This window comes from Vanessa tameamea, chromosome 15, assembly GCF_037043105.1.
Source record: "Vanessa tameamea isolate UH-Manoa-2023 chromosome 15, ilVanTame1 primary haplotype, whole genome shotgun sequence".
NCBI lineage: Eukaryota > Metazoa > Arthropoda > Insecta > Lepidoptera > Nymphalidae > Vanessa > Vanessa tameamea.
In genome coordinates, this window is record NC_087323.1 from 11413696 (window position 1) to 11440382 (window position 26687).

The 26687-nt window shown below is 34.0% G+C and overlaps 1 protein-coding gene and 1 non-coding gene across 3 annotated transcripts in view; both read right to left on the reverse strand.

Moving 5' to 3' along the window:
• LOC113400215 (dopamine D2-like receptor) overlaps positions 1 to 26687 on the reverse strand; it is a 211697-nt gene that overhangs the window by 2045 nt on the left and 182965 nt on the right. For both annotated transcript variants that reach the window (XM_026639703.2, XM_026639704.2), the window contains exons 4-7: positions 22034 to 22286; positions 15039 to 15223; positions 12900 to 12995; positions 12460 to 12627 (exon numbers count right to left, since the gene is read on the reverse strand). In XM_026639703.2, coding sequence (XP_026495488.1) covers positions 12460 to 12627; positions 12900 to 12995; positions 15039 to 15223; positions 22034 to 22286 — 702 coding nt within the window. The remainder of the gene's footprint in view (positions 1 to 12459; positions 12628 to 12899; positions 12996 to 15038; positions 15224 to 22033; positions 22287 to 26687) is intronic.
• Trnap-agg (transfer RNA proline (anticodon AGG)) lies at positions 9332 to 9403 on the reverse strand. Its single transcript has one exon. It is a non-coding gene; the product is annotated as a tRNA-Pro (tRNA).

Below are 26687 nucleotides of genomic sequence, written 5' to 3' on the forward strand. Positions count from 1 at the left end.
CACTTTATATAAAAATACTGCACTAGCTGGGCTATTTTATATACAGTACTGGACCCAACTGATTGGAATTGAATTGTACAAAACTATTTTGTAATCATTGTTATGTTTTCTTATTATTATTAATAAGTTTATTATTATTATTATATTATTCATTATTATTTACAAACATAGCTATAAAGCATAAAATATAGGGGAAAGAAAATCCGTAAAAAAACGTATCTTAAGAAAGATTTTCTATTGAAGTAAATATCAAACTAGACATTTAATATGATTTTTAAAGATATATATATAATTTTGCATTTTGCAGGTTCTGCGGAATTTCACAGGTTTTGACACAAGGGAATAAAATTTAATACATCACAATCAGTTGCAAGTTTATTCTCAAATGTGCTATGATTGCTTTTCCGAATAGTTGTATAAATAGACGATACTAATATAAAAACTTTAAAAAGAACCAACGACGTATTATTGACCAGTCTAGAGATTTGAACCTTTGAACTCGGTATCTACAGACTTTTGAACCACGAAGACTATCAGTCACATAATAGAATAACATAAAAAATATTAAGTATAACAAACACACGGATCCGATTTTTACTTCTTTAATTTAATTACGAAATTTAAAACACATTCGTACCTTAGTACGAGCATATATATATAGGGATTGGAAATTACATTTAATATAAATAATCTGTGAAAAAGATTGTCATAAAATATGCGAATTACAAGCAACTACATGATTTCTCGTGAGGAAAATTCGAGCCATCTGTTAGAGGACTGAGGCTGCCATCCGACCGGATATATCCGGTCTGGACCGGATTTTAAGGGCTTAGAGAATTCGTCGGGATTTTATTTGTGACTTAAATTTTCTCCGGACAAAAATGCCTAAATATGTTATAGACTTTTTATATATTGTCATTTTTTTAAATGATAATAACTTATCACAAAAATATTTGAGACGATTGCAGATTCAAATTCGGACTAACGCCTCTGAAAATATGCCCTATAAAATTGTGATACATTGGAAGTACAATACTTTATAACAAAATATACATATATATAAAAATATTGAATACAAAAATAAATGAATTTGGTATGAAGCAAGCTTGAAACCCAAGGAAGGAAGAAGGCTACTTTTATGCATGACAAATAACCCCTAAAACGCAAGCAAAGTAGGCGAGAACCAGTTATTCATAAACCCACCGATTTTCTTCAGTATTACAATGTAGATTTTTTTGGTAACATGCATTGCTAATTCAATTTTTTCTCGGCGCATTACGTTATATTTGTAATTTTGCTAACAAATAGAATGCCTGCAAAGAATCAAGTATAAGATTCCCCGGCATACATCATTTGAGTCTAGATTTGGTACTTACTAGTTAGTTAAATTATAAATGTAAGACTATTAATGATAGGTTTAATAGATTTGCGATAAAGTCTGAATTTCATTTCGTCAGAACCACTTGTTAAGGCTGCGATAAAATTAGCCAGTCATTTGTAAAATTTATTAGGTATTAAGATTTTCGTGATCTATTTACGAATTAGTTTTAAGGGCAAGCATTAAAAAAATCCATGTAATATTGCATTCTTTTCAACGAAATCGAACAAAAATGTGTTCGGCTTTGTGATGTTTGCACGTATTCACAGATCACTGAATAATTTTACACATATTCATGGTGGCTCGGTTTTAAATAATTTAGCATATAAATTGGATTCAGTCACACGTTTTTTTTTTGTTAAAATTAACTGAGACCTCTCCTCTTCATCCGTAATTATAATTTATGTGTGACTCCTGGCAGAATAGAATATTGCACCAAAGCGGGACCAAAGGGGCCGGGAACTAATTACCATCTTAATGTTCTCCGAAACCAAGGTGACTTGGAAATAAACATAACCTCCAAGGTTGATCTTTTTCTGGGTAATGTATCTCTCATTCATTGCCCTCTTTTATAGTGATGGAAAAATAAAGAATACGCGTTTAAGTCTACTGCATTTGATACTATATGCAGTCGCTTTATGAGAACCACACTGGTCATGGTGATTATTGTCGTCGACGAATAATGTGATAAGGAGAATTTGCACCGCCGCTTTCAGAATAAGATAATAAGCGTCCATGAAGTGGCTGCGTTACGTTGAACGTTTGAGGAAATCGAAGGGTTGGTCTTTACAATACGAGATCAAGTAGATAAGATGAAACTACTGCAAGTCTATTCGGAAAAACCGATACCTCCAATTCGTGTTGGACTAACAAAAACAATATTTTAAATGGTTTAATCATTAAAAATATTGTTTGTTGTTGTGCCACCAACTAGCTTTACTAAATATAGTTTGTTAAATGACGATTCAAAAGTGCTTGTAAAAGCCTACTTGAATAAAGATATATTTCGATTTGATTTGATCTAAAATTAATTATTTGGTAAAACGTCACAATTTAATAAATTGTAATCAAGAATCCTCTTTATTATCTGCCCAGCTACGGCTGAGGCTCTTAAAAATGAGACCATAACCGATTTTTTATATGCAGCTAACTTCCCATGATCACTGGGACAAAAATCGACTTACGCTATTAATATATAAGATAATTTTAGTATCATAACGTTTTGAATCAACGCTAAACACGAGATGAATCATAAAAACGTCAGGGTGGATATTAACCCTCAATTGTCAGTTAATAACACCCACTGGGCATTTTCGGCTCTGTATTTTTTCAACATTATTAAAATTAATAGCGCAAATTCTATACAATATTTTTACTGCTTTCAAGTAATCATTTATTATGACTATATTTTCTTGAGTAATTACTAAAATAATTGTTAAAGTACTTTATGTTGTATTTTAACAAGCCTCGAATTAACTTACTCTTGGTACAATTATCATATTTTTTTTATATCATATTGAAAGTATATTTTGTTAAGAAAAAATATTTTATATAAAATTTTAAGCTCATAAAAAGCCTTTAATTATAAAATGACTTGTTCATATATAAGATTTCCCGACGTTCTTTTATATATAAACGCGGGCTCGGGCTCAAGCGTTTTCTCATACTTTGCCTTAGTTTTTTTTTGTTTATAAAAAACAATTATGTGCCTAAAACCTTGGAAGGAACTGATTTCCAAAATAAAGCGAAAGCTAGTTTGGAATTCAGGGCTAGTATTAAAAATGTAAACAAAACTAATGTGTAAAATGAAAAAATTAATCCAGGTCCTAGTACCTCTTTAAAGTTATTATCGTTAAGCTGCGAGCAGTTTAGTGGCTTAGTCATGATAAGGTTACAAACAGGCAGAGTTTTGTATGAGTGACTTAATTAAATGAATTAATTAATAATGATGGTGATGTTGTCGTCTTACTGATTTCGGTCACCGCGACCAATTTTAAGGGAGACCAGCCAACTGTGCGGGACATATTATAGTGCACACAAACACAGGTGCCCTTCCCAATTCCTGTTGCTAAATCCGAAACTACCGTAAACGCTTACCGTGTACTCACTTCCAACTTCTAGGCTCTTTCGAATGAGAATTTTTCGACAGAAAAGCCCAATAAATTTTTATCGGCCTGATCTGAAGTCGAACGCAGTATCTCGGTCTCTGTGGCCTCATATCTAGCTACTAAACCAATAAGCCAGTCGATTGAGCGGAACAGGCATAAGATATACGAAATAATTAAATTAGTGACTATTTGAGAGAAGTTTATATAATTTTTTTATGGAAAACAATCCGTTTTTTAATTCATAAACAAATAGATCACATAAAAATTGCACAAAGCTATTTCCACAGAAATATTTTATATAAATAGAAAAAAATACGTATTCATTAAAAAATAAATGAAATAGAAAATAAAACATAATAGTGAGGACAATACAGGATGTATCTATACATTCCGCATACGGAACTAGTTATCGTATGCGGCTTAACTCGCGTTTAAGGGGTCAGGTGTTAGGCGTAAAACCGCTTATGTCCTTCCTTGGAGTTCAAGCTTGCTTCATACCAAATTCCATCAAATTCGGTCCAGTAGTTTGGCCGTTAAAGAGCCACAGACAGACAGAGTTACGTTCGCATTTATAATATTAGTATATATTACATTGGAATAAATAATATAATAATAATACCTTAATATACTTATTGATTAGCCCTATAAACTTCTGTTAAGAAAAATTATAAAAAGCGAAGAAGAACATGTATTCTTGGATTGTATATTTTGTGTTATAATTAATACATGTTTTTCGATTCTTATATTTGTTCATCATTTGTTGTGCCTACGGGGCATAAATTATTTCGCCAATATCACGTAGGGTTGAACAAGATTACTGGACAATGCGTTAATATTAATGATAAGAATTAAAAATAGATAACAAAGAGCTATCAGAGCTATATCAAGGCATTAGAGCAGAGTAAAATTCAGACGAATTTCTTCTCCTTAAACTTGAAATTTCCATAAAAACATCTGTAAGAAGTGACTTACGTTATTAAATAAACCTATGTTCCAAATTTCAGCTCTCCAAACTCAATCAATCAGCTTCATATGATTTCATGATTATATAAATACATTAGCTGAAACTGCGGCTTTAACCTTTTGGGAATGAAATGATCGCCTCCAGGCTGTTTCAAATAACTAAAAAATAATTATCATTGTACATGGAAAATGGTTAAAAAAAAATAAAATATATATATATCCCGCTGAGTTTCTTTCGCCGGTTCTTCTCAGGTCCGAGGTGCTAAATTCCGAACCGGTGGTAGATTTTTGACAATCAATAAGCAAGTGTAAACTTCACTTCTATATTGAGTAAAGATTTTTGACTTTGACTTTGACTAACCGCGCGAAATTTATAAAATACAAACTTCCAACCCTCTTCAGGGTAGAAGTTTATAAATACCGTTCTTAGCGGATGTCTACGCCCTATGAGGAACCTACCTGCCAAATTCAAGTTTGTAGTTGTTATAGTTTCCGAGATTATGTGATTAATGAACGAGTGGTTTTTTGCTTTTGTATATATACATAGATATAGATTGATATAGACAAAAAATCTCTTACTACACTCAAAACGAATATTAAAAAGTCATCAATTACGCCGGTCACGATAATCTAAACAAGATTATCGATGTTAAAAATTCGAGGAGTAGCGTAATGTTTGAAAAAATATTTTTATTCAAATTTACCCCCATTAAGCATTTTTGAATCGTTATTTCGCAGGATTAAATTGAACGTTAAGATAACACTGGTAAATGTAAATTCAAGATCAACCGGGGAAATAAAATTATCTGTTACACTTTTTTTTTTTTTTTTGACAATGAAATACTTGTTAGATTATCTGACCTGTAAAGCCGGTTATATATTATGATATAGGTACGTCGACGAGCATATAGGCCACCTGATGTTAACCACCACCCAGAGACAATGGCGCTATAAGAAATATTAACCACTCCTTACACGGCAATACTCCACCAACCTTGGGAACTAAGTTATTATGTCCCTTGTGCCTGTAGTTACGAGTAGTTAGTTCGTTCACCCTTCAAACCGGAACACAACAGTACTGCTGTTTAGCGGTAAAATATCTGATAAGTGGGTGGTATCTGCCCACCTAGTATATAAATTTCATTTCATATAGATGATATGATTTTGATTGATGGAGAAAACCAACTAATTTATTAACAGTTCTTATCGGTTAAATCTACATTTTGCACCGATTGTATCATTACTTTTAATTTAATCCTGTTAAATGAGACTATAAATGCTCTCATTCCTTAATACTTAAATTTTAATAATGTATTGATAGTCAGTAATCATGAAATCAGTTAATATATTTACACGATACACAAGAGACTAATAATAACATGTCGCGACGCACTTACAGCTCTTAGTGGAGGAGTAATGGAGCGCGAAGGTCGGGTTAAGGTCGTCTTCCAAAGTAATAATAGCTTTTTGTGGCGTTATTTTACGTAAAGATAAAGAAGGAACGAAATATTTGCGCTGGAATGTATAACGGAGGCCTTATTTTTTTGCAATCTCTAATAAATATCGAAGGTTCTTGTATATATCAATCATAATCAGACTTAAAGTAACACAAACGTTACTTCAGATATTAAGGATAAACAGATATATAATTAGAAAAATGAAAGCAAGATTCCTATGTAGTCTAGGAGAAAAGTCCAAAATATGCACTCTGTATTATCATCAGGGCGGCCAAGATTTATAACAAATCCAAGCCGAGGTGGCCCAGTGGTTAGAACGCGTGCATCTTAACAGATGATTTCAGGTTCAAACCCAGGCAAGCACCACTGAATTTTCATGTGCTTAATTTGTGTTTATAATTCATCTCGTGCTCGGCGGTGAAGGAAAACATCGTGAGGAAACCTGCATGTGTCTAATTTCAACGAAATTCTGCCACATGTGTATTTCACCAACCCGCATTGGAGCAGCGTGGTGGAATGCTCCAACCATTGTCCTCAAAGGGAGAGGAGGCCTTAGCCCAGTAGTGGGAAATTTACAGGCTGCTAATGTAAGCCAAACTTCAAATCAGTAGTTACATGGGAAACAAATTGATTGGAATTGTCCGTATTAGATAATTGTGTCATAATAGGATTAACACTAAAAGTAAAATAATTACTTTAGGTATTGATTCTTACTAAGCCATTAGAGATATCTTTAGTTACAGCGGCACTTTATAATTTCAGATTATTTGGTATAACGGTAAACATATGAAGACAGAAGTTGGCAATTATAATTGATATATTTAAAAAATAAAAAGGGAGACGATGATCTCCTTGTAGAACGCATGCAGTGAGATTTAGTTGTTAGAAGATGTAGTTGGTTGGTGTCCAGGGAGGTAGGTAAGATTTAAATATTTTATTATCATTGAATTCGCACTTTTCTATCTATTCCCCAGAGTCAGCACAGTTCATATCACGTTTTTTTATGGTTTAGATAGACGGACGGGTTAACGGGTTACCATTTTGTCGTTGTAAGAAATATTAACCATTCCTTAAATCGCAAATGCGACTTCAACCTTGGGAACTAAGATGTTACATCCCTTCTGCCTGTAGTTACACTGGTTTACCCACTCTATAAACTGGAACATAACAATACTAACTATATCTGTTGAGTGTGTGGTACCTACTTTATTAAAATCGGTCATGTTGCATAAAAACATACCACAGCCTATAAAATGCCGAAATCTAAGTCGATGCCTCTTTAGTTAAAATAAGGCACTATACAGGAACGCAGATTCAGGCACTATAATTCTGAATAGCATAGTCTAAAAGAAATTTATTATTAATTAAATTGTTGTATATGTTGCAACGGACATAAATTCCTTTATCAGGCATTTAAAAGAATGACACTATCGTCTTCGCTGAGTACGCTTGGTTGAAGTAGATGAAGCGTAAACTGGATTAGTGTCGTGCATAAGTGTGCAGCCGTCATTAAAAAATATTTTAAAAATATATTATTTGAGCTTGCTATGATGTCCCATCCATCTAATTACGAATCTGATAAAGAGGGTCCTCATTTATCTCCATTATATCTTTGGGTAGTTCGATATATTTACTGGTAGGTAAGCTTTGGGTAAGCTAATAGAGCGGATAAAACCGAATCTGTTCATCCGGCATCATGAGGACAAGTAATCTGGTCTATCTTGAGGCGAAGCATATTTCGTACGAAATTATGGGACAGGAATTTTAGAATCGTCAGATCACGTAGTATTTTAGGTTGAATCGTCATGTTACGAGATTAAATTGAATCCTACAGTTTCTTAATATGTTGATTTTATCGAAAAGAACTGGCGTTTAATAAATGTATTTTTAATGAAATATGTTCATCAATATCAAAGACTGTATTGTATACGATATGTGTACAGTTAGGTAGATAGAATATTATTTGAATGAACCAGTCTGCTTTGGATCTCGGCCTTTCATTGACGCAACAGACTGATCCACAGGTTCTAACCTGTTCAAATAAGCAGGCACGCAAATGGGACAACTGTAATAAATCTTTAATGATAGATATTGGTAGGAAACAGTAATCATTCCTTACCAACGCGCCACAAATCTTGGTAACTAGATTTTATGTCCGTTGTATCTGTTAAACTAGTGCTGCCCTCACTCAGCTTTCAAAATCAAAACACAACAATGTTAAGTATTGCTTTTTGGCGGTAGAACATATGTCGACGGATAAATAGATTCCCACAGGCTCGCACAATGTGAGCCGTACCTACCACCAAATAAATCTTATAGAATATTTTACAAACTAATAAGTTGAGTAGTATATAAACTCAAAACCTCTTGTAATCAAAATCAATATGTATTTCATCGCAGAAAAATCTTTAAAGCACGTATGAATCGTCATTTTACAAGATTAAATTAAGCCGCAAAATACCTTCAATAAACTTTGCCTATATATTACCTACCTATGTACCTTCAATAAAATAAATATTCAATTGATAAAAAACACCTTCAGCAGTTGGTGTTTTTATCAATTGAATTGACACATTCAATAAAATGATTCCATGAACCGCAACGAGTATAATCACTCTTTTTAGGTAATTCTTAATGTTATGTAAATAATACTTACGTAACTCAATATTATATTATTGTTAGAAAAAAATATTATTAAAAAACATTTTTACATTAAATTTTTTACATGAACAGCCTGTAAATTTCCCACTGCTGGGTTAAGGCCTCCTCTCCTTTTTGAGGAGAAGGTGGAAAAACATGTGGCAGAATTTCGTTGAAATTAGACACATGCAGGTTTCCTCACGATGTTTTCCTTCACTGCCGAGCACGAGATGAATTATAAACACAAATTAAGCACATGAAAATTCAGTGGTGCTTGTCTGGGTTTGAACCCGCAATCATCGGTTAAGATGCACGCGTTCTAACCACTGGGCAATCTCGGCTAAAAACATTATGTAAGTCGAATTTAAATACTATGTTGACGCTATGATGTGATATGTGATTTGTAATGATTTATTTTATTTACTAGAATAATTTATATTAGTCTTGTTTCCCTCACTGGTGAGAGATTTCGTACTAGGGATTCCAATTAACAATAATTGTTAAAAAAATAATTTTAATATAATTTGAACTGTGATTTAAATCGGGATATGCTTATGTTCTTGTTTTGATTCTACTTAGTTTGTATGATAATTATAATTAAAATTTGTAGTGTTGATGGTTCGGCCTGTGCCCCACTTATATACATTGTAATATACTATATAATGCATTAGTTATATAATAATGAAAAAGTATTTTTTGTAACATATTAAATACAATAATAAATATAAAAAAAAACAAAGACGCATATCATAAAATAACATAGTAAAAATATACAAAAAATCTTTGGGCTCGTCCGGGATTTGAACCCGGGACCTCTCGCACCCTAAGCGAAAATCATACCCCTAGACCAACGAGCCGCATGTACTATATGATGAAAGAAAAATACATAACTGTAAACCTTTTACTTTTAACACTCTCGTGTCTTCTCCATCCTACGTGACATTCGCGAAATAATCTGTCTTGTCGGCACAACTAGAAGCCATTAAACTAAGAATTGAATTGAATTGAATTACTTTTAACATTATCATATATTCATACTATTATGTCAATACTAACAATTCCCTTCGGCTTTTCTCGCTTTAAATTTGTTTTACATATTAGAAATCTTTACCTAAGTAGTTACGTAAGCCAAGCATAGATTTTTAATTTATACTAGAATTACAAAAAAAATCTTGATCTAAATCAGACGCTTTAAATAGCGGTAAACAAAAAGTCATTTAAATTTTAAGTTGAAATATACAACGACTTTTATGAAATAAATATTTAACGGTATCTTTACCTAATTTGTAAATTTTTGTAGATAGCCCTAGGCAGACAGATGTAAAACATTTATCAACGATAAACATATTATTAAAATATAAAAAATACTTCGTTAATAACATAAATTAAATTTAAAATATGTAATCAACATAAAGGTATTACATTTTCTCATCGATTGCTAAAATTCTAAAACCGGTTCAGCGTGAAACACCTCAGAAATTGCTATGGTGGCATATCAAAAATAAATTATATCTTATATGTTAATAGCATAAGCCGAATTTGTCCCAGTGGATATACAAAAACGATTGTGGTCTGATTTTGAAGAGCTCAAGTTGGATGTGCAAAAAAATAAAAAGAAGACTCTTGATTGCGATTTAATAAATTGTTACGATGTAAGAAAGTTTATGGTATTAATTTTTAGAGATGGGAAAAAAGTTACTGGCCGCACAGAAAGCGGCGCAATGGCTGCAAAAAAAAAAAAAAACAAATGTAAAACGTGCGAACAGACGTAATGAAATTAAATCAAAACTAAACCTGTCATAAAATTATGAAATTCCTAAACATCTGTTGAATAAACACGAAGTTTTGCGGGCGACCCACTAGTGTTATTATTACTATTGTAATAGCATTTCGCGGTGAATTAACTGTATAGTATCTCTCTATATAGTATACGCACACATACTTACCAAGGAGTAAGGAATGGTGGTGCCGACCACATGACAGCATTAGATTAGACACGGCACCGTCACGGCAAGTACAGTCGTTCTTACAAGACACGTCAATAGTTCTAGGCCGAGTTGGCCCAGTGGTTAGAACGCGTGCATCTTAACCGATGATTTCGGGTTCAAACCCAGGCAGGCACCACTGAATTTTCATGTGCTTAATTTGTGTTTATAATTCATCTCGTGCTCGGCGGTGAAGGAAAACATCGTGAGGAAACCTGCATGTGTGTAATTTCAACGAAATTCTGCCACATGTGTATTCCACCAACCCGCATTGGATCAGCGTGGTGGAATATGCTCCATACCTTTTCCTCAACGGGAGAGGAGGCCTTAGCCCAGCAGTGGGAAATTTACAGGCTGATTATGTTATGTTATGTATGTCAATAGATCTCACATAAATAAAAACAATTTTAATGTATGTAGCTCATATTGATAACTTAAACAAGTTTGAATGCATTTAGCGAGAGATTCTGCGGTTATATTGAGCTTCGCTCGCTCGCCAACAACTGATCTAGTTACCATAGTAACGACGTATGACAACCTTGGGTACTCCAATTATCACTAACACTGCACTTAAGAGAATATGTAATCTAAGACAAGGTGGACGTGGACGACTCAAAGTGGTTTTAATGATCGTGTCCTGATAAGTAAATTCTCGGAATGACACTTGACTACATAAAGAATAGAATATAATATAGATCACGCCATCTACATTATTGTTATAATTGCGGAAGTAACTCTGTCTGTCTGTCTGTCTTGGTATATAATAAGCTTCGACTCCAAATGACAGATTCCTTTTGTAAGTCTAATACCTAAACGACAGACAAACCTCGAAAACACAAGCGAAGTCGTAGGCGACAACAAATTCCAGATAAATAAGTGATATCATGAAATTAACCTTTGATATAGTGTTTAATAAGTTCTTATGTCTATCGGCCATATCTAGAACGGGACTTTACAATTATATTATACATTTTTTTTTATAATACAATTACGTGATGGTAGGGCTTTGTGCAAGCCCGTCTGGGTAGGTACCACCCGCTCATCAGATATTCTGTCGCCAAGTAGTAATACTTGATATTCTTGTGTTCCGGTTTGAAGGGTCAGTGAGCCAATGAGCCAATGTAACTACAGAAATGTGCCCGTGCACAAGGGACATAACATCTTAGTTCCCAAGGTTGGTGGCGCATTGGCGAAGTGAGGGATGGTTAATATTTTTAATAGCGCCAATGTCTATGGGCAGTGGTGAACACTTACCATAAGGTAGCCGATTTGTCACAAAAAAAAAAAAAAATTGAATGTGTACACGAAATTCAATGTTATCAATATATGTATGTACGTTATTGGTTATGGTTTTAATAAATAAACAAATATAATAAATAGTAAATGGATTCTATTTGTCCGAATAGACAGACATGTATTCTCTGTCGCTTAGCAATCATAAAGCTTTCCAGGGAGTTACAGCTACATACGTAATTACGATATTCCTATTTATCCAGCGTCCCTTGAGGCTACATTTTATTGTAATTTGTTAAGATATATATTTCTGAGTAGTTCTATATGTTGGGCTAAGATTAACTATAAGTAGACACTGAGTTTTTTACCAGTTTTCTGAGTAAGTTACTCTTGAAGGAGTAGTAGCTTTACATTTATAAAATTACATTTTAAAACGACGATTAAGTACTCAAACACATTTTTAAGCCGGCAGTAACGGTAAATTTAATTTATCTCATAAAATGACGATTCTAAAGTACTTGTAGGAGCCTACTGGAATTTAATCGAGGATACATTTTTAGTTTGATATTTATGTAGAGATATTATTTAATATTTATTTTTGTGTTTCTTTTCGAAGAATGAATTTGACCGTCCGCCTACATATTTCATATAAAAAGTACGGCAACTTTGTGAGCATGTCGCTTAGTAAAACTTACTTTAACTCGGGTTTCTTTGGTAGTTCATCTTTCTTCGTCTCTTCCTTGATTGGAGATGGGGGCGGAGTGTGGTCTTTATCCACGTCCATGTTCGAGGGCGCGTACCCTGAATCGTTATTTGTATTGGGGTCCATCATTGGTATCGGTGACGCTAGGTTAGCCATTATCCTGAAATTATGTTGTCATTACAGACACAGATACATATGTACAATACAATACACTCCAGGATTATCATGCCTTATATTCCATGAGAACAAACTCGAAACTCACAGAACAACGTGATCGTTGTCAGGGAGTGATATTTTGTAAACTAAAATTATGTTCATCATAGTGATATCGTGTGACTCAAATGCTAGCCTTTTAGTTGGGTTATACATTTGTCTTTGTACATAAAGAGGCCATATATATTTTAAATGACCATTCCAAAAAAAAATACTTACAGTCCAGTTTCTTCTACAACCGCTGCGAGCATAAATCTCGCTGACCTGGTCGTTGCAATATCATCAGCGTAAACCCCCATCTCTGACCTGTCGAAACTAAGATAAAATTCAAATTTAGAATGCAAATATACAAGAAAATTGTATCTTTAAAATTTGTATAATGTCCGACTACTTGACTCCTGTCGTTTCATGCACCAAAATAATACTTTTCATCACTATAGGTCAGCTGATGGCAAGTGGCTACTATCCCCCGAAGACTTGGATATTGTAAGAAATTTCTCTATTCCTTATCAGGTCAATGTGCCAACAATCTCGGGAACAAAGATTTTATGTCTCTTATACCTGTAGTTACACCGACTCATTCACCCTTCAAATTGGGTCACACCAGTAAATAGTATTGCTATTTAAAGGTACAATATGTTATGAATGGACGCTACCTACCCAGGCGGCTTTGAACAAACCCCTATTTCGAAGTACTAACTCCAGTGATTTGATATATTGTAACTGAGTCACGATAACTTTGACAAATAAATGCTGTGCATAATTATAATAACGCAGGTTTACACGTGAACCCTTTCCGGTCATATCGATGTGCTATCATATCAGACTGTGAAATAAATATATGCCAGATTACAAAGAAAAATCGTACTGAGATTCTTTCACTGGTTTTGTCAATTCTGAGGTGTATGTTTTCAAACCGGTGGTAGATTTTTTTATTGAATGATTTTATATAGATCTTCTATATTTAGTAAATATTTTTGAATTCACTACGAGTGTAAGATTAAAGACAGTGCATCTGTGTTTACACTCCCTTATGCACAGTAGAATCACCATTGGCGATGTAGGGTTTAGATAAAATACCTTCCAGTTCCAATGTCGTGGCGTTGGTAACCAGATATCTTAAGGTAGTCCATTTGCCGATCTGCGTACTTAGTTCAAATTAATAATAATAATAGCACGGATTATTAAACTTTGGTTTAGTTGATTCTAATTCACAGTTGCTACGCAGAAATCCTTGAGAGAAAAACTCAATAATATTTTCACGGTCCTATGTCGGAACTTCGATCTACTACCTTATTAGACAGCCACTAGAACAAAGAGGCAGTTGTATAACCGGATTTTTTTATATAACTTGTTGTTTAATCTGAACGCACCTTTACAATCGTAAAATTATCTTCAATCAAAGTATCAAAATAATATCTCGCGGAGAAAATAATACGAGGGTAACATAATTCTGGGTATTATAACAGACGAATCCTTTGTAAGATATAATAAATTCTGGATAAAACCGTCTTATAAAATAAATAAGCCAAGACGCAGACGTTTCTTTCTTTGGGATTACGTTTGAGCTGTCAAGATTCCAGACACGAAAGCATTTAGTCCCTTTGTAAGTTTAAAACAGAGATATTTATTTTTATTTGTCATTTTTATGAAGTATGGGATATTGGATTTCATATTTGAGGAAAACATGAAGTACATTTCGCTGGTTATTTATTATCTGTAGTAATATTATAATTAACACTGAACTGAAGCTGATGAAATTTGGTATAAAGTAAGTTTGAACCCCAAGGAAGGATATATGCTACTATTTATGGCTAATACCTAAGGACTAACCGCTAACACGCGAGTTAAGTCGCGGGCGATAGCTAGCATTATATACGTGTGTGTTTAGCATAGCTTGGGAATTAGATAATTTAAAAATAGACAATAAAAAAAATACTTGACATTAATTTTCTTGCACCAGTTAGTCTAGAAAGATAACTTTTTACTTTGACTATCAATAGTGAATCTGTACTATATACACTATTTGTAGAATGTATTGAAGAGCCTTAAATTATGGAAATAGTTTTAAAATATTTTATCTAATAGCACATGTCCAAAAATCCGCAACAGCGCGATTTTTAAGACACTTTCTGCCTCGCACAACCACTCTGTGGAACCAGCTTTCGCCGGCGGTTTTTCCGAACCGACACGACTTGGGAACCTTCAAGAAAAGAGCGTACTCTTTCCTGAAAGGCCGGCAACGCACCTGCAAGCCCCCCGGTGTTGCAGATGTCCATGGGCGGTGGTAGTCAATTTCCATCAGGTGAGCCTCCAGCTCGTTTGCCACCTCTACTATAAAAAAAAAAAAAAACTCACTTGTCGTCATCATCGTCGTTGCTTCCAGAAGCCGTGTTCGTTGGCCTATCATCTGGAACTTCCACGAACCTCTGGGTCTGTGCTAAATTTTCAATTACAACAGCGGCTGTACCGCTGGAGACTGCTGAACTGATAGCTGAACATGTCTTCGCTACCCGTTGCTTTTTGGCGCGTTGTCGAATCGCCTGCAACGAATCGAACTTTAATTTATTGTCAGGGATTGAATAGGAATAAAAGTGAACAATTAGTAATTAAATCACGAATTAAAATTATGTAAATTAAATAAATTTAGTCATGGTGATATCCTAGCATTGCACTACCCATGAATATGTGCCGAACCAGAGGAACTTAAAAATTCATCCTTGGTCTATGGGGTATGTTTTTATCCACTCAGTATAATAATTACAGAAGAAGATAGAACTCAGGTGTTAGGAATAAAATTTGTTTTGCGACGTGAGGTTCGATCAAAAATAAGGGAAGAACTAAACAAGGAAGCGTTCATTAAAATACTCTCTGAACAATTCCAGAATCAACTTCTGACAGATTTAGGGCACTGTTCTCATCCTCGAGGTAATATAAGGTAGGGTAGTGGACACTCTTGATACACATGTCAAACCTTATCACCCCTTGTCATACACAAGTGATTTCTCTATTCCCTCACTATCAAAATAACCGAAGAAAAAGATCAAGGGCACAACGAATGCCTTTATGGGCAAGGTATCCGTTTCTATAATAAAATTCCGCAGACATTTTTAACTTTGCCGTTTCATAAATTCTAATCATTTGTAAAAAATAGAGAAGGCATATTTGCCTTGATTTGATTGAATAATATAATCTTGTATTGAATAATAATTCAGATAGGGTATATTACATGCATATATAATTGAATTTAACTAAAATGACTGCATTTTTAAATTTTGAAAAAGAGTAACTACTGAGTTTCTTGCCGGTTCTTCTTGGTAGAATCTACATTCACTTACTATAGTTTGTTAAATAACGATTCAAAAGTGCTTGTAAAAGCCTACTTGAATAAAGTATATTTTGATTTTATGTGTTGTTTGAGGCTCGACAGTGTTAATACTGTCAACTCGACGATTTAAAAGTCTTCGTAAAAGCGTACTTGCATTTTTATATCGGGGTAATGATATTTTGTAAATGAGTCACGATACCGTCTACAAATAAATGTCGATGCCGACGGTACCGTTGACAAATAAATGTTATACACTACGAATGTGAAACGAAAACCTTACATATTTGGTTTGCTAAATACACAAAACAAAAGTAAATTGATATTCAGTAAATGGATTAAATCAAAATTTGTTAGTCAATACAGATACATTCGAACCCGTAAAACGGTATTTGAATACATATTGAACCGATTTCAAATAAGAAGAGGATACCTGTTCAATGTGTACGTTTTTTTCACCGATTTTATGTGTGTGTGTGTGTGTGTCCGTTCATTGAAAACAGCTAGACTTATATTATGAGAGCCGAGATGGCCTAGTGGTTAGAACGCGTGCATCTTAACCGATGATTTCGGGTTCAAACCCAGGCAGGCACCACTGAATTTTCATGTGCTTAATTTGTGTTTATAATTCATCTCGTGCTCGGCGGTGAAGGAAAACATCGTGAGGAAACCTGCATGTGTCTAATTTCAACGAAATTCTGCCACATGTGTATTCCACCAACCCGCATTGGAGCAGCGTGGTGGAATATGCTCCATACCTTCTCCTCAAACGGGAGAGGAGGCCTTAGCCCAGCAGTGGGAAATTTACAGGCTGATTATGTTTATGTTATAGACTTATATTATACGTAAATATTAAAGCACGGTAGGAACAGGCGGATAGTTCTTGATTTTTTAATAATATACGTGTGTCTACTCGTAAATTACAAGTCTTAGCATAAAAAGGTAACTTAATTTTTTTTAATAATAATCTGAATTTTGATACGGGTATACGACCTCATTTATTAGAATGACAGTAACACACAGCGTGATTAACGTTTTAAAGGTTGTCAGTTGAGAGATGTCAATTGTAAAGAATATAAGACGGGCACGTATTTTGTTACACAGCCGACTGATGGAAATATAAAGATTTAATGATGTATCTGTCAGTGTGTGTTCCTTTGATGAGTGAGGCACTTGGTCATTTGGTCTTGGGACAGCGCCAGCGCCAGACGTGCATACTGACTGAATTAGTAAATTCAACGTCGGATAATATGTAAGCATAAATGAGATAAAGACAAGCCTATTATTATTAAAAATATTAATTTTCTTTCAAATTGACTATATTACGAATTAAAATAAAAATACTTTACAAAAGCTTTTAATTTTAAAATTAGCTATAATGTTTTTTAAGATACAACATTAATATCTTCTAATAACATTTTTAATATTTTGAAGATATCAAAAGGATCACGGATTTATTAACCTCGTTAGACATGTAGTAAAAATATACGGAATATTAATGAGATATCTCTTTCTTATACCTGTTAGGCTTAAAGAACGAAAACGCTCATTCAGCGAAAAGCACTCTTGCTCGTTGCGTTCAGTGTCAAACATTTGTAAGACTCTATTAGAATGGAATACTTAATATTAAATATTATACGAATTATTATTATCTATTATCAGCGTACCTCAATAATTTGACCGCTGCCGTGACGTCATACAACAGAAACTATAAAAATAGCTGCCTACCCGTTCTAGGGGCTTTTGCTCCTCGGCTTTCGTAGCGTATAGACGTCGTTTCATCACGAGCGTGTTTTGAATTCAAATTAACGGTTCATTGTTTGGTTAATTTAAGTTGTAATTTACGTTTGATTTTAATTTTGTAATAAATAATTTGTTAAATTGTTAATAGATATAAGTCGAGGGTTTGCCTTTTTTTTAAATAATTATAGACGAGTGTCTGTCACTTTGTAAAATAATCATTATAATACTTCAATTCTGTCGTTTTAATCTGGCAACATATACATTGACAGATTCTCGTTATGGCGGGAAAATTTATGTGATATATGTATAATTTCATTGGGCGTGATGTAAAACGAATATAATCGTATTAATAATACTATAATTATTATAAAACGTTTTTCTTCTTAGCCAAGTTCTTTCTCAATAATGTTTGACAGTGAACGCAATACACTGAGAAATAATAAAAAAAACTCATGATGCGTTGTGGTCGTCAGAATTTAGGTACTTGGTGGTAGGATTTTGTACTAGCCTTTTTGGGTACCTACTCAATACTTATAATAGCAACACTTTATACTGTCTGATAAGTAAATCAGCGTAACTTTACCCACAAGGAAAATAATATCTTGTTCCCAATTTTAGTGGTGTATTGGTGAGATGAGAATACTTATTAAAGTAAATGATTATAGGCATTGTTGTCCACTTATCACAAAGAGACCCATTTGCCAGATACCAACCTAGACGAAAAAGAAAAAAACTAAGCTAAACTCTATAGATTGACCAAAATCGTAATATAAGCATCTTTGGGTCTCAGAATTAAATCGAATATAAATCTATTATCTACTACAAATGCTGAAATGTAAGTATTTTCACACACAGTGATATTTAAGAATAGTCTGAAAAGTAAGAAAGAGTTCAACATCCAAAGAGTATTTATTCGATAAAGGAAATTGCCAAAGGATTCGTATCGTATTTAAATCTGTTCATTGGTAGTGATTACAAAAGTTTAAAAAAGGTATCCCACGATCCAAGCAAATGGGGTCGGAATGGCATCCTTTATGGGAAATAGGGGACAGCTTTGTGTATATAGAATAGTACATTGTATTGTAATTTTGTTTAAAATAAGAAAATAGTATTAGATTTTAAGCATCATTTTGAGACACAAAGGTCTGAGTTGATTAAAACTTTCAATCAGCTATAAGAATGGGATGGAACCATGTCAAAATAAATCAAAATTGATAGATCTCGAGCAGATGCGATAGCGAAGTTCTGAGGATAAATATTTTACCGAATACGTCAAAAGTGTAGGGTAATTTAACAGATTATATCTACGTAGGTATGTATGTATGTTAACAGAAGAAAATATTAACCGAGATTATTATTTAAATTGTTTATCTTTTTTCCTAATTATTATTATTCTAATCATTTAAAAAAATATGTACAAAGTAATACAGCAAGTAAAACCACACGAACAAGAAAAAACGTCTCGCGAGCATCGACGCGAGTTTGCCGACGTGACCACTATCAGGTGGGCCGCGCATGTCCCAGTTTCAAATGGTTGTGTTTCATTAGCTATTTCTCCATATGTACTTATCAGGCAAACCTCCACAGTTCAGCACTATTTTTGCCTCTGATTGTCCTTATGTTGAAGTTCTACTTCTTATGATGCTTTATGAAAAAATGTTGTCTGATTATTTACGATGCGCGCGCAAAGGGTGATATGAAAACTACACGATTACATTGCTCGATAAACTGTCGATTAAGCATCAAATAGATAATTTCACACTTTGTCTAATTTCACAATTTATTTACAAAAAAATGTTAACATTTGTGAGTGTTGGTCGACTGGATGTAAAATGCGGAGTACCGTGAGCTTTGGCGCACTTTTGAAGTGGCCTATGTGTACTAGTGGATTGTGCTTGGCTAATAATGATGATGATGATAAGTGGATCAAATACTTTACAAAATAATTAAATTTCTTTATATAATACCGTTCAAGTTTTCTTTCTTTTTTATTTTATGTACTAATTTGCTTTATCAATTACCGTAACTTACCACAAAAGCTTTTTATGTAAATAAATCTCTATCGGTGAGGTTTAAGGTTGAAAATCCTATATTTATAACCTCCTTTAAGATGGGATCTTTGCACAATAGACAGAAGTTTACGACCGATCTTTATTCTTTGTAAAGAGTACGATTTGTATTTACAATTCGATTTGGCGATATTTTATTTTGAGCCAGCAATGGAGGGTAAATTCTTTCCGATTTATTATGTTACTAGTTTGCACCTACGGCATCGCTTGCGTATGAGGCAAGTGTTAGGTAACCATAATATTCTTTTCCGGACTTCAAACCACCTACATGCACAATTTGATGATGATCACTTAATACGAGGCAAACTCACAGACGAATTAAAAATGGCGGCCTCTTCATCATCAATCATTAGCAATCCATAGTCTGGATATGACAGTATTGACATTGCCATGCTTAAGAAAGTACTTACGTTAAACTGATGGTTATAAGTTTGAACTATATAACTTGTGTTAGATTTGCCATACGGATTGGATTGTAAGAGTGAGGGAATTGAGACTGGCCGAAATCTATAAGGCCAAAATCAGATAACTAAGTAACTATCACCCACTTTTGGTTTTACACCGAAACCTATTGCTTTATGATACGATATTTCGTTATGTTTATTGGTCCTTGTCTAGTTGTGTTGGCAGATGGAGCGCACTGAATATTGAAGTGAAGCAAGAAAAACGAATACAAATTCCAGGTAGTGCGAAACGCCGACGATTTGTTGATATGTCGATTGTGTTGTTAATTATTGACGTATTATCATTCTCTTTTGATTTTGTATCCGTTTTTGTTACTTCTCTATAATGCTCTACGTGGTCCAAAAGTCTTTATAGGTTTTGATGAGTGGCCGTATTGATATAATCATGTATTAAATAATAACAGACACAATGATATAAATTAAAAATGTTTGGGAATAACATGATAATATAACATAAAATTGTCATTAAATTAAATGTCATTTAAAACAATAACAAAATAATGTATATAAGGATGGAGAGAAAAGGAAGGAAAGGGAACAGAGAGCGAGCTTCTATTGTATGCGCTGCGTAAATGGTTGTCGTTTTGCAAAGTTTTGCATGTACGACAGAATTTGTAATATGGTCGATGAAAGTCAGGACGAGCTAGTTTACAATAAAAAAAATTACACTGAGATTTTTAGTCCCTTTTACTTATAAGTAAATAAATCTCTTCATGTTTGATGTATTAGTTTATTATTATGTGGAAAAGTATCATCACTCTTGCTTCTTATGTCGAGAAAAAGGCGAAACTTTCAAATCACACGAACGAAAAGTTGGATTTCATAGGAAATTATCATTTCCCTTTCACGAGTTAATACGGAGAATTCTTTCCTCGGGAAACCTTTTGATTGATGTTACTTGAAATTAGAGAAAATAATATTTGTAATTGATATAAAAGTAAACTAAACTTACTCTTCTACATCCTCTTATAATTGAAATATTTTGTTATTCTCTGTGGTATTTTTGATTTGTATTGTTATATTTTTATGCATAAATTTGAACAAAGAATGTTAACTCATTTTTTTTTAAATTCAGATGTAGGTAAAGGTGGGCAAATTGTCTACTTGATGGTAAGTGGTCACTTAATAGTGACCATAGTTATATCACACAACGCCCCGTCAATTTTGGAAGCTAAGATGTAACCCTCTGTAGAAAAATATTATAGATGGCAGCTTTTTTTAAAAATAAAGTGTAAAGTTTGACAAGAATGATATCGATCGTCAGCAAAACAAAGTTGGAAGTTGTCTGTATGTCCCAAGAAAGTCTGACTGTGATGTTTCTTTTTATGGAAACATTCCTATTTTTGAGGTTGGGTACACTGTAACATACGATGTTTAGAGGAAGATTTAAAATGCTGCTTGACAAAGCACTACACGAAGCTCTTCCAATTTGCAGGTACAGAGTACTGGTGCAGTAATGGTGGAGTCTGGGCTTATTCCATCCACTCACCAGTTACTTTGCTACCAAAGAGTGATGCTTTGAATTACTGTGTTCCATTTTAAATGGTTTGTGTGATTGCAAGCACAAGGTATAGATCATTTTAAAATAACAATTGGCGGTGGATTCCCTTCATAAGATATGGTTATTTTGCGCGAAGATTATCATTATCCATTAGTTAGCCAATTTAATAAAATTAAAAGGCCTTACCTCTGGACTGACTGCCTTATTACTAACGAGCTTTTACGACTTGTTGTTATTATCTGAGGACTTACCTTAAAAATTTTATAGTATAGAAACATCATGATGATACAAGGTATGTAGAAGGAGCCGAGCGATGAGTAAATGACGTAGTCGGTGCTGTTGAAGAGACACTGGTTGGGGCTCCTGTCCGGGGTATTGTTCAGGCCGAGCACGACGGGCGAACCAATCGCGCCGGAGACCAGCCAGGCCACTGCTATCATGACCCAAACGCGAGCATTGCTCTTGTGCTTCGCGTATTTAATTGGCTGGGTGACTGCTATATATCTGTGGATATAATTGACTCTAATTACTTGACAAGTTTAATTAAAGTAACAGCCTAATAATGATCCACTGCTGGCCTTGTGCTACCCACTGCTAGGCTGGACTAGTGGCCTCTACCTTTAAAGAGCTTTAGCTTTAGCTTTTTAAGGTTAAGAGCTTATTCCACCACGCTGCGAATCCAATGCGGTTTAGAGGATATATGGAGCTGAATTTCGTTGACATTAGACAAATGCCGGTCTCCTCATGATGTTTTTCCTCTCCGCAGAACACGAGATGAATTATTAACATAAATAAAGCACATGGAAATTCAGTGGTGTACGCGTTCCAACCACTGGGCTATCTCATAATCCTTTATTTATAAAATCCATTTGATTCACAAATTTGAGTGCTCGTTTAAAAAAAATTGCTTTTGTACAACTTTATAAACAAATTACACACGTTAAACGTCTACAAATACGGGATAAAACGAAGCATTTCTTATAGAAATATTTTTAGTTGAAGATTCTCCTTTAGTGCATGTTTATAATAGTATCTTTCTTGAATAAAAAAACGTTCTATATTCCATTTTTTATAATATGTATAAGGGAGAGGTAGACGGCAGAAAAGGTGGAATGACGACATCAGACAAGTGGCAGGAGTCATGTGGAACAGAGTGGCTCAAGAAGGGGATGAATGGAAAAGGTTGGAGGAGGCCTTTGCCGACTGGCAAACAGATCTATTTTTATTAGGCGGATGAGCAAATGGACCACCTGATAGTAATATTCCAATCTTGGAAGCTAAGATGTTATGTCCCTTGCGCCTGTAGTTACATTGTTACTCACTCACCCTTCAAACCGGAACACAACAATACCGAGGATTACTGTAGTAGAATATCTACCAATTGCACAACCAATTAAATCTACTTCATGATAAAATCGCTTTTAAAAAAAATAGAACAAGGTATCTTATACTATACATACATAATATAATATACTTTAATGTCGGTTTTCTGGTTAATATCTTCATTCCGAAACAGCGGTGTGTTTAAATTGAATTAATCTTGTGAGTGCTTGACTAAAGTTCATTCTTGATTTTAATATTGCTTTTATACGTAATACAGTAATGCTAAAATGGAGTCCGTCCAGACATTCACAGCATTGCGATTCTTTAAGAAATCACTTTGTATCTCAGTCGTGATATCGATATGGACAACCGACTCACAGTGATACGCAATTTTGATACATGTATCGTATAGAGCCGAGATGTCCCAGCGGTTAGATCGCGTGCATCTTAACCGATGATTGCGGGTTCAAATCCAGGCAAGCACCACCGAAATTTCATGTGCTTAATTTGTATTTAAAATTCATCTCGTGCTCGGCGGTGAAGGAAAACATCGTGAGGAATTTGTGTCTAATTTCAACGAAATTCTGCCACATGTGTATCTGCCATCCCGCATTGGAGCAGCGTGGTAGAATATGCTCCAAACCTTCTCATCAAAGGGAGAGGAGGCCTTAGCCCAGCGCTGGGAAATTTACAGACTGTTAATGAAAAATCGTATCCATTTTATAATTATTATAGTGAATCTCGTATATCACATTCTGACTGAGTTTCTTATTACAGCTACTAATTTATAATATTAGCAAACTCGTCTTGGCTTTCTTGCTTGACTAGCGTCGTTGATTGCACTATCATCAATATGATAGTGCAATCCGGATTGCATGTACACGATAATTACTCGAAGCAATTATTGTGTTCCGTTGTGAGTTATATGAGCCAGTGTAATTACAGGGATGTAACGTAGAACTGTTTTGTCAGCGTATTAGCGATGATTTGCACATTTGAACAGTTTGTGTTATTAGCTTGATGTCATATATACGGACTCTATTTCGCTATCTAATGTTGTTAATTGTAAATGATTCATTTCTAATGTTCATATTTCGATATTCGTTTATTTTCTTTACCATATATTTTGTAAGAAAACACTTGAAATTCTACGCAGAACACGATCGTCAAATATATATTTATAATATACAGTTGAATTATAACTGTTAAAGAATACACTTTTCAACAATTTACTAGTGTATTACGAAGCGAGTTATTACAGAATAGCACTTCTGGTCACGTAAGTATATATAAGTACCAAATTTAAGTTTTGATTCAGTTAATATCGAAAAAAACAGCGATAGGCGATCAGACTAGAATATCTACCGCCGAAAAGCAGTACTCAGTAGTGTTCCGGTTTGAAGGGTGAGTGAACCACTGTAATTACAGGCACAAGGGACAAAACGTAGTAGTTGCCAAGGTTGGTGGCGTGTTGGCGATGTAAGGAATGGTTAATATTCCTTACAGTACAATTGTCCATGGGCGGTGTTGACCAATTACCATCAGTGGCCCTTTTACTCGTCCAACAAACACAGAAGAGTACACAAATTATCCTATAATTGTTATATATATATAATATAGTCTTTCTATCGGTTGTACGAAACGCTTAGAAAATAAAAACTAACATAGACTTCATTCATTTTAACAAACAGTTTTATTCCTTATCGAATGAATAATATTATATATAATGAAAACTTTTTCTCGGAATTAAAATTTTTGTTTTGAGCGTCAATTTAAGAGTGACAATATATATGAACAGACGGATGCAAAGATTTGTGTACAGGTCATTGACCTCCATTTCTCAATATACGAGTTTCATACTTTTGAATCGTCATGGTTACAGGATTATAGCCGTTTTTAAGGATTTACAAATATTCCTATTGAACCTTCCAATTAAGCTTAAAGCTTGTGCTAGGAGGGACGATAATAGCCCAAGAGATCTACATCACTAGGCGGCCCTTAAACCATTCTCCTATTGACTCTTAATTTAAATTACGATTAAATTTAATGTAAAACTATCATCTATTCTCAATGTATATAATGCCACTAACGAACCACAAACTAACTCAATAGATACTTTTTCTTAAGTGATATATATTTTCAATTATATACAAATTCGTATTAATGTCTTTTTAAGTAGATAATCACGGGATTATTAATTAGACATTGTAATTAACCTTTTAGTTGTTTAGAAGTTAAACTACTGAGTTCATGACTGGTTCGGTTCTTCAATGTGTAATTCAATACTGTTAACATGGCGACTCCAAAGTGCTTTCTTAAATAAAGAATATTTTAATTTCGTTCTATCACCCGATTCTGAAATTCACCAAGTAAATATGAGTAGTTACAACAATAAGGCTTAAATATATATTTTTTAACGTTACAAAGTAAGTAACCATTAAAATTTGGAAAAATGTTTATTGATAGGATTGGTCGCCCGGTCGGATCCCTTTCGCGTTCAGCCCACTTAATATCGAGTAAAAATTGATTCGGTACCTAACGAACCATCTGACTATATATAGAGCATTAAGCTCTACTTCAATGAATAAAATATTATTCACTCATATTGTGGATTTTCACTTGAGATATTTCGTATATAATATAGTAAGAATTAAGTCCTCCCTACAGTTGAAGAAAATTTGGCGTTTATTCCACCACGCTGTCCAAATGCGGGATACAGATGAATACACTTCAAAAGTAGTCATAAAACCTTTATATAAAACAAATTTTTTAAAGTTTTTTTTAAGGTGGACAAGGCAGAAACCCCTTGGTAACAAGTGGTCACCACCCATAGAAATACCACTGTAAAAATAATCAACAATCCCTTTGGAACTATCATTATATGACCCTTGTACACTGACGCACTAATCCTTCAAAACAGAACACACAACACTACTTAGTATAGGTACATTAAATCCTTCTCAGTAGAATCTACATTTCGAATTCTATTAATTTAATCTTTCTTAAATGATAATGAATGTTTACCATTCGTTAACTAAATACTGGAGGTCATTTATAAACCCTACAGTTTGCAGATGTGCATTGCGCTTAATAGTTACAGGCCATCCATCTTGTCTATGATCAAGATTTCACAGGTGATTAACGCTGCAAATTATTCTTAGCCTGAACAAGGTCTAGTAGCTACTATCTAGTATTGTGTTAGTGTTAATTAAAGTACACGAGATTAAAGATTATACGTGCTAATGATAGGGACGATTGATTAAGACGATGGGAGCAAGTTTATAACCGCGGCTGTGAGAGTGTAAGTCAGGTGTTAAGAACCTTTTTTTTGTACTGAAAATGTTTATGCAAAATTTCAACATTCGGTTAAGTTATGACGTGAAATTATTATAAACTTGTTATCGCCTATGGCTATACTCACATTTTCAAAGGAATATATATATCCTCCTTGGTGTTCAGACTTGCTTCTTTCCAAATATTATCAAATTCGTGTCAGTAGTTTAGCCGTGAAAACGTAACAGAGTTATTTTCGCAAATATAATATTAGTATAGATTAACTAAGGGGGAATTTATTTCTATTTT